The sequence below is a fragment of the Merops nubicus genome, unplaced genomic scaffold (assembly GCF_000691845.1).
Source record: "Merops nubicus isolate BGI_N331 unplaced genomic scaffold, ASM69184v1 scaffold1061, whole genome shotgun sequence".
NCBI classification, from domain to species: Eukaryota; Metazoa; Chordata; class Aves; order Coraciiformes; family Meropidae; genus Merops; species Merops nubicus.
The window spans coordinates 77,215-87,293 of record NW_008585986.1 but is presented as its reverse complement, the minus strand read 5'-3'; the positions used below and the strand labels follow the sequence as shown (position 1 = coordinate 87,293).

The 10,079-nt window shown below is 49.7% G+C and overlaps 1 protein-coding gene across 1 annotated transcript in view; it reads right to left on the bottom strand.

Moving 5' to 3' along the window:
* Positions 1–10,079, bottom strand: part of LOC103780790 (pappalysin-2-like) — a gene marked incomplete at its 5' end in the record, with an annotated part of 89,302 nt that overhangs the window by 7,313 nt on the left and 71,910 nt on the right. Inside the window, 1 exon segment of the mRNA XM_008948480.1 lies at positions 8,851–8,922. Within this exon segment, the coding sequence (XP_008946728.1) occupies positions 8,851–8,922 (72 nt within the window).

Below are 10,079 nucleotides of genomic sequence, written 5' to 3'. Positions count from 1 at the left end.
GGGCCCAGAGTCAGTCCCTTCAGGCACAGATGTGGCAGGAGCTTGTCCAAGGGATGCTACAGCACAGTGTCCCTGGGACACATCCCTTCCCCTATACACACACTCACACTGGTGAGGCAGAGAGCCCGGCCATTCTTGGCTCCCCCAGCTTGCCCAGGGAAGTTGACTGGGAATGCAGACTGTGGGAGGAAACGACAATGTTCATTGTTTGGATTAAATATTTTTCTTGGCCCTCTCTCTGTTGCAGTGTGCCTTTTATTTTATTCTTTTTTTCTCCCCCCCCGCAACACCCCAAGCACATACACTTTCTCTCCCTCCTTCCTGAGGCTCTCTGGCACGCAAGGAGGAAGTCAGCTCTGAAAAACACAGAGAGGGATGGAGAGGGAGCAGGGTTGGCTTCTGCTCAAAAAGCTTTTTTGGGATGCCTCACTGCCCTGAGCCACTCTGAGCAGCAAGCAAGCTCTACCTGGCTCATCACAGCCAGCGAAGCAGGGCAAGCACCACTTGAAGGAAGACAGCTCTTGAAATTTGGCAGGAGGCACCCAGGACCAAGTTGCCTGAAGAAGAGAAAAGCTAATTCTTAAAGACCCAGTGCTTCATCCACCATTTCTGTACTTCCCACTTTCTGCCCCAAGCCATTATTTTGCTCCTTTTGAACCGTGGCAGCTGTCCCTTGGATCCACACACCTGTAGGATGGGTTGCTTGGAGACATCATGGACCTGCCTTGTCATTTCAAATGCAGCCAGAAAGCAAAACTGAAAAATGCCAATTGTTTCTGAGCTTGCTGGTGTCCCTGAATCACTCACTTATCAGCTCAGTGTGCAGATAGCTTTCATCACATCTCAGATCTTCAGTAACATCTGCTCCAGCTCCAACATCCTTCTCCTCAGGCCTCACTAAGAAAATAGAGGCTTGTTGCTTGAGGAAGTTCTCCATATACTCAAAGGAACGCTTTCAGGAAGAGGTGACAGACTGGAAGGCGGCATCCCACTCTCTGGTTTCAGCCCATGTGCCATCACTTGTACTGCCATGCCCACGGCAAGCAACAGCCCAGCTCCCGGAAATTTTGGTGTACAGCTGTAGGTGTTCTTCAGGACAAAGGGGGTCCCTTGGACATGGGTTTCTTGCAAACATCTGGACCCCATTTGAATCAGTTGGGATTGAGCTTGGACAGGGTCACTGTTTGAAGGGGGATGGAGAGCACAGAGGTTAGACTGCTGCTTGGTCTCCAGCCTGAATGCTGCTGGTGTTGAGCATGCTGGAAGAGCTGGTCCTTGTCTTCGTGGTATCTGCAAATACTACTTTGTCCCAGGTCAGGGTTTGGCTTGGACACGCTTCTTCTGCAGAAGTGAGTATGTGGCACTTTAGGCTACTGAAGAGGGATTAATTTCTTTATCCCAGTCCTGCTCTGTGCCTTTGCTCCTCAGGGACTCCATGTCTCAGCAGACAGCAATCTGGAAAAGACTTTTCACAGTCCATGGGACCAAGAGTGAAGGCAGGGGTGGAAAGCTGGTGAAAATGAACAGCACATCAGAGCAGGTCTTTGCTTGCCTAAAAGCACCTGTGTCCATGATCTATTTATTTATGGTGGGGTCCTCAGCCTTGTCCTTTTTACACCCGGATCTCGGTGCTAACAGGAGAAGGGAAAACAGAAGCAGGAACAAACAAGTGGAGGGGAGCAGAGGAAGATGTCTGGTGTTGACAGTGCTCCTGGCAAGCATAGTGGCTCCCAGAGATAGGTCCTTAGCACTCACCATTCCCAGCGCTGCTGCTGCAGACACGAGAGAAGCCAGGACTTCCCATGCCATGAGCACCAGCCTGCAATCCTGCCCTCAGCAGCTCGCCTGCTGCCATGGATTAGATCTCCTGCCAAGCCGTTTGTGCAAAATATGTTGCAGGATAGAACGGGTTATGGAAAACAAGCCCTGAAAACCACAAGGGCCTCCTGACCCACTTGTATCTGGTTTCTGCCAAGTTCTTGTTACAGATCTTAAACAGAAAGAAAAACAATGTACGAGGCATGAAGGAGCTGAAGGGGAATGAATATTCGTGTTGGAAGAGCAGTTGGCTGGGCTGAGCTTGGGGATGTTTGTTTATTATCAGAAGCGACTCGTTGGTTTTTATTTCAGCGGGTGCTTTCAGTGGCTTTCCACTCTCTGTGTGTGTGTGTGACAACTGTGACAACTTCTGCCTGGAGAAGGGAAAACAGGATGTGGACAGCGATGGAGAGCTGGCACCTGAGCTGGAGAGGGAAAAGAAGTAGCCGTAGGTCAGGACTTCCCCAGTGCAGGCCAGCCTGCACAATGGAGCTTGGGGGAGCTGAGTCTGTGTCTACCTCTTTGGGTCTTCTGGAACCTGTGCCCAAAGGCCCCCCATCTTTCAGGGCTCTGTAAGCCAGTCCCCTGTCCTTGCACCATGCTGGTGTGTGGTCATTTTATTTTCCTGTGCTTTGTCTCTTAAGAAAATGAGGTTTCTATAATCACACTTGATGTGTGGTCAAGGGACAGCGATCTTCTCACAGTTTACAAAAAGTATGCCTCAAGTGAGATTTTTGGAAGAGGAATAGAATTCTTTGGGCTCATCCCCTCGAAAGCTGTATCTCATGCTAAGCAGCCTGGGCTGCTCATGCCAAGAGCAGCATGATAATGTACCCAGCAGTTAAGCAGAGAACCTCCCATATTGCCTTCCACCTCCCCAGCATGAGGGGCTTTGCCTTCACCAGTCAGGGGCCAGGACTGATCCAGAAGTGACCACCACCTGTGGTACATGTGACCACTACTTGTAGTGCCTGCTCCAAGAGCACTGTCTGCACTTGCTACATTAAGCATGGTGGAAGGTATAGCCCTGGCTGGTCCTTTCAGTATCCATTTGTGGCCCTGATGTCCACTAAGTAGTTTAATCCCTTTTTGAACTTAAAGCTCCTACTCACCCCTGCACCCTCACGTGGCAGCCAGTTTCAGATACCAGTGCTTGGTGTCCAAAGAACTTGGCTTCTCTTGTTGGAAGCAAACCCCTTACCAGTCTCAGTGAGTGCTCCTCAGTTCTCCATCCATCTTACCCAGCACCTCTGTGACTTGGCAAACCTCCAACAGCCTTCCATGCTCCAAACTGAAGGTTCCCAGCTGGCTGAGGGTCTCCTTGAGGGACAGCTATGGCATCCCCTTAATTATTTGGATTGCTTTTTCCAACTCTGCCCAATACTTTTGAGATGCAGAGGCCAACATGTCACATACTATCCAAAATTTGAATGTATCAGAATCTAGGACAACTCATTGAGTCCTGTTTGTTCACCTGGATCACATGGAGTTTGGTTTTGGTGAGACCCCTGAAGGAACAGCAGTCACATAGTTTGCCTCTTGCCTGCTTGCAGTAGGATCCTCTCTGCATTTTCAAAGCCAGACAGATGACAGAGGAGAGTGCAGGCTGGATAAAGGTGTCATGAAATGCTCCCAATGAGAACAAGAGATGGAAGAATGATGATGTGGGTATCACTAGGTGATTAAATCCTGGCTATGCTATGATACCTAGTTGCTCTAGAGAGTTTCCTTGGAGAATGTAGGGTGTCTGTAGTCCTCATTGCCTTAAGCCCCAGAAGAGCAGTAAAGGGTCTTTTTCCCGGAGCACAGCATCATATTTCTGCTTGGTTTCCTGTACTGAGCTTTGCCATGGTACAAAATCAGAGTCCCCCCCTCGTCTCAGGTCTGGGAGGAGGGACCTGGGGGTCCAGTCCCAGCCCTATTGATGGTGAGGAGCAGCAGCTGCTTGCAGCTGGACCCTGGCTGCTGTCAGTTGCCCAGGGAGCAAGTCACACTCTGTCTCCTGTCACATTAAAGCACAGCAGGACCCTGATTTTAGATGAGTCTTCCCACCATCCCTACTGTGTATGCCTTCAAAGGGGTTAATTCTGGCGGACAAGTGCTGGACACAAGCCACAGACATGCTGAGCGAGGGGTTTGTGCATGCTGGTGGGAAGAGCCAAGGATCCATCAGGATCCTTGACTGCTTATTGGATCGAGAGGCTCAAGAACTACTTGCAACCACAAACACACTTCAACCCCTATCTCATTATTTCCATTGTAATACCTCAGGAAAACCACAAAACAGGGAACAGATTAATGTTTTACAGTCGTGAATAACACGACCAGCAGCATGCACAAGGGCAGCAAGACCTTGTCCTCATGCAGGGAAGACCTAAGAAATTCCCAGCAGCTCATGCTCACTACAGATTTCTGGTATGGCTCATCTTCTTCCAGGATGTGAAGCAGATGTCAGCCTGAAGTCTCTGCATGTTCCCCTCTAACAGAGGTAGGGCTGCTCAGAGCAAAGACAACCCAACCAGAGAAGGCACAGAGTCACATCAGGAAGGAATTGCTGACCTACGAGGCAAACCAGAGCTATAGTAGCTCTTGTCCAGTTCCTACCACACCAGTATGAAGCTCTGCCTCCTGGCGGTCTGTCCAAAGCAAACTGCCTTACATCTCTTGCAATTACCCTTTTGCTGTCTTCATGCAATGATGAAACAGAGCTGGTGGTGGGGGTGATGTCGGCATAAATGCACAGAATAGATTAGGTTGGAAAAGACCTGTAAGATCATTGAGTCCATTGACACAGCACTGCCAAGTCTACCACTAAACCATGTCCCTCAGCACCATATCTACATGATTTCTAAACCCCTCCAGGGACTGTGATTCAGCCACTTCCCTGGGCAGCCTGGGATGGCATGTTGCACAAGGTAATGGCTGCCCGGAAGAGCCTGCCTACGTCCACTCCCGTTGCCACAAGAGCAGCCTGCCTTCCTCTGACTGGATTTGAGCAGGACAGTGGTGGTTACTCCATCCTGTGAGTAATACTGCACAAACAGGATGATGACAAAATAGGTCACCTAAAAGGCAGGACGTGAACCATAGGAGTCCATGTAGTAAGACACAGCGGGGTGCAGAGCTAGTGAGCTGTGCAGATTAGGAGATGCTCTACAGCAGCCACATTCATGCATGGACTATTTTGGACCACAGTAGTAACCGTCCAAGGGAGCAACCTAGGTCACTGTATGTGCCATCTCCTCCTCTGAAGTCAACAGCCTTAGTTGCTCTACGGCACAGGAGAATGACAGCTGAAAGGTGGTCACCTTGGTATGGCTTAGAAGAACCTGCCTCAAATGATGCAAACACCTCCCTCACAGCAGGCAAGCACAGCACCAGGACCACAACCACCCCCTCCAAACCATGGCGGTGAGGAGGGATTTCTCTCTTCCTCCACTCCCTTCTCTACCCAGTCCCAAGCCCCTTCCTCTCACCCCCCCTCCCCGTTCAGTGCTGCCATCTGTTTTTCTACTGATGGCAGGGGATGAGATGTTCTGCTAGCCCTCAAGAAGCCAAGCACGCTCGGCACTAACTCGTATTCCTGATGGGCTCCTGGAAGGGTTTGCATTCCTCCCTCCCTCCCTCGCCCGCTGAACTATGTGCCTCTCTGCTGCGGGGATGGGGAACTTGGCAAGGCTCAGCGAGAGACCGGGAGGCAGATGGACGACCAGATTAATGGAAAGAGAAGGGAGGTGGGGAGAGGAGTGAGAAGGATAAGCAGGCAGGCTGATCCACTGCCAGCATCTGAGAAAAATGAGAGAGAATCCCTCTAACACCACTGCATAGTGACCTGAACTTTCCAATGCAAGGCATGGCTCCAGCTGGGCCTGGAGAGGTTGAGTCTTGGCTACTGCTCCCAATCCCCATCCTGAAGTGACTCCACCAGGAAGACACAGTACGAGCAGCCAGGTAGCCTAGAATTCTCTTATGTAGGGTTGTTCCCCTCACTGAGACATTCAGATGAGAAAGCTCCCTCATCCAACACATGCTCGGCCATCAAAAGAGAGACAACAGTGTTTCTGAGAGGTGACTCAAACCCGGATAGTCCATTGGAACAGCATTTCATTGCCCAGTGGAGAGCAGAGGCTCCTAAAGGAGGTGCCCTCAGTGAGGGATTACTGTGGAATGAGGAGAAACCTGGGACTCAGATGCCCCACAGAAGCAGGAAGCCAGGCTGAACTGTGTCAGACGCGGCAGGGGCTGTGTTCTGCAGTGGCAGGACATCTCTTGTGCAGCTGAATGAACGGGGGAACAGGAAAAGGAGACGGATGGGGGCACCACACAGCCAGGAGAGATGGCAGGTTATATTCCGTCTGCACCCAGCTCTCGCTTTCTGATGTTCCTACATCCCTCAAGAGATTGGGTCCCAAGTGCAATGGCCTCTGAGAATTGCAGTGCTTTTGGTCACTAGGGTGGCGGCAGGAGAGGAATAGGAATGAGGATGGAAACCAGAACTGATGAGGTAGAAACAACACTCAGGGCATTTTCTATGGTCAAATGGGGGAGGACTAGTAACACCTCCCTTCTCCCCAGTGCCAACCAGCAGCTCCCAGAGCAATACTTTGTGTGAGACATCTTTGCTAAGACTTATTCTTTATGGCAAGACAATGACTGCTATAAAACTTACATGAAAAAAGTTATCTAGGAAAACAGCTTATCAGTCCAACCTTAACAACATGGAGCACTGTGGAAGAAAACCCAATAAAAAGAATTATCAAAGACATGTATGTGAGAAGTGAGGAATAGAAGGGGAAGGAGGTGGCTGTGAGCTGTATCAAAAAGGAGAGCATCAGGGTGAAAGAAACTATCTGAGGATGGATCTTAGTATTACAGTGAGTGGCTGACCTTAAAATAGGCTGTGCTGGCAGAACTGCTAACAAGGAGGAAGATATTGTTCCACAGAGGAGGAGCAGGATATCTAACAATTAGTTAGATGACCTGGAGGACTAGAGAGAGAAACAGGATGACATTCACTTGTATAAAATTCAAGGGCTAGCTCTTGTATTGAGGGTAAAACATCTGCTGTTAGCTTGGAGCTCATCCGTTGGCAACAAAGGAGGTAAAGATCTGGGTGTACTTGCTGACCTCAGGATACCTCTGAGCTGCCAGACTGATGCAGAAACAACTGCAGAAATAACAGATAGAGTCCTGGGTCCTATCAAAAGAGACATTTCCAGCACAAGGAAGCTTTGTGCAGAGTTTTGGTGAGACCTCAGCTGGAAGAGTATGTACTGCTTGGTCATTCCTGATGAAAAGTTAATTGAAAGCAGAAAAGCCATTAAAAAGTCTACAAGGGTGATGAAGAGCATGAACTCTTTATCTTCTGGTAGGACACTGCAAGATTTTGGCTTGCTTAACCTCCTCTGTACTAAAACTACTATCTAGGATTGCTTTCTAAGAATAAAAGGGGATGACAAGCATCCAGGAACAGAAGGAAGTCATGTTGGCCATGAGCATGTTTGAGTGGTCAACAAGAAGACAGTGACAGTTACTGTGAGATACTGGGACTTAAGATAATCGGTCCCTATCTCGCTGTCTCTTGAACACATGCAAATAAGCTGGCATTTTTCACCATGCCCCTGGGAACTCCTGTTGAAGACACAGACCCAAGGTGAGGTGCAGGAACCATAGAGGAAGAAAAGATGGGGCCAGTCTGGTGTACTTCAGCCTAGGGGAGAATCCTCATACCTGTGTCAGCTTTCTCTCACCTGAGCTGCAGAGGAAATAGAGATGGAGCACCTCACACCCCATCTGTTTCTTTCATGACAGGACCAACTCCCAGAAAGCACAAGGAGCGGTTCTCCCTTGCTAGCAGAAGAACCACAGAGAGGATCACCACAACCATCTGGGCTGTTCTTCCACGTAAGCCCATCCTGCTTCAAATACACTGACCCAGAGCTGAGCTAAAAGGTGATGTTTAGAAAGACATGGAGCTCCCAAAACACCAGAGGATCCATTGCTAAGTCTTGTATTCAACCATCAAGCATCTCTCTGGCACACAGCACCTCATTCCCCTACACTTGCAGGCCCTTTCTTGCAGTGGAGATGCACAATACAGCCATCGAGTCTGGAAAATAACTGCTGCACCTTCTGTTGGCCATAACATTTCCTTCCTGGGGATGTGCCCCCTGCAACATTGCCCCTTCTCCCACACTTCAGTCAGTAAAGAGCTGAGCTAGACAGAATTGGTGAGCAAAAGCGATCAGTTGCATTGAAATGAGCACATAAAATAAATAATCAGCAAAACCCAAAGCTATTTTTGGTGTACAGACTTCATTTACATTTTCCTTTTTGGTAAAAATCCCAAATTTTCAGCATACAACATTCCAAAATACTTCCCCCTCCCCTTTTTTTTTCCTTTTATCCTCAATCATAATAACAACCAGTGCTTGACAAAGATTGCCTATTTTTAATTTCCTTTGTGAACTGACTCCAGGCTGCCCATGATTTTCTCCTGCCTGCTCGTTATTCAAAGCGAAATGAGCGGCTAACCAATTTCTGCAAGGAATTCTTTGTCTGCAGATTCTTCAGGAGTGGTTTGTTTTGCATGTATGAGGCTGGAAATCCTCACTATTTTGCTTGGACGCGTGAGTCACGCAGGACTTTTCTGGATCCATGTTACTCTAGAACTGCAGTTCTGGTTAAGGAAATATTCAGTCTTGGAATCAGCACAGGGGTTTTGGGGATACCCCTTGCCAGTGAAATCCTTTTGCTAGAACATTCTTCCCGGGCTAGCCAAGAAGAAGCAGCAGGCAGGGAAAGCAATGGGTTATTCTGCAGTTCTGGTTCCCCAGCATCACCTTGGCTGCAGGGGAACATACCCAAGGAAGCTTCCTTTCGTCTCTGCTCAGCCAGCAAGCCCTGATCCAGCTCATAGCAAACATGAAGTCAAAGCCATCTTTGTATAAAGCCAGGCTTTGTACTGAAGTGAGTCTTCATCACCCAGGGCTCTCCTGCAGGCAGCCCGTGCTGAGGGCAGGGGCAGCTTACCTCGCAGGACTGGATGCAGTGGATGACGGAGGGGTCCGGGTACCACCGCAGCCTGCCCGTGCACACGATGTTCTGGGGAGGAAAGGAGAAAAGTGCCGTCAGGCGAGGTGAGAGGGCAACAGCCACCAATGCTTGCTGGAGGTAGAGGGTCTCCCACAAGACTGCATTGTTCATTGTGATGCAGAAGAGCAGTGACATCCCCAGGACCCTCCCTGCATCTCAGCCCAGCACAAAACACTTTGAAGCCTGTCAAACCCAAGGCACTTGCATCTGGTTTGCCCACAAACATAGAGTCACAGAATGGTAGGGGTCAGAAGGGACATCTGGAGATCATCTAGTCCAACCCCTCTGCTAAAACAGGGTCACCTAGAGCAGGTTATGCTAGGGTACATTGTTCAAGGCAGAGGCTAGATAGACACGTGTATTTATGTAGATGTCTGTAGATACACAGCTGAGAAAGGACAAAGGGAGATGGCAGGGACCGCTAAAGAAGTGGGTTTGGCTCACACAGCCACCTCGCAGTGGCTGACTTGGCCACAAGCTGCTGCTGGGAGGAAGCTACCTGGGGCCATGATAGGCTGAGTCTGCCATCACCACTCTGCATGATGCTGGTTTCACCAGCTTCTTGCTCATATGGGATGGGGAGCTCAGATGGTCATCACTTGGTGCCTGCATCATTTTGCTCACTGACCCACACTCAGGCTCTGAGAACTGGGTCCCAGGAGGACTCGCCTCACCAGACCTGGCCCAGAGCAGCTACACCAAACTCACGTTCACTTGCAGGACTGAGGTTATCACTGGTATTTATGAGGCACGGACTCAGCTCTTGCAGCCAGCTGGACACAAGAGCGACATGTGAAGGGCTCGGTTTCATTGTGCTGGAACATATCGACCCGCTCATTCAGCAGGGGTTTGTGGGGAGCACTCATGATTATACAGGGGAAGAAAAGCCCCACCGCACATGTAATTTCCTCCTTGTAAAGCTCAGGCAGACTTTGAAATCTGAGGCCCCATAAAACGATGGCTGGCCTGTGAAAGTGTCCTAGGATGCCCTTCACACAGCCGGAGTCACACCACGTATTTTCTCCTAGCCTCCCATTTGAAATGTGCAGCAGCAGGTAGACCAGCTCTGGCATCCCCAGGTGGCAATGGCAGCCAGGGCTGGGGCAGCTCTGCCCATGCAGACCTGCTGCAGGTTCTTTTGATGGGGCTGGGGGTGCAGGGTGAGG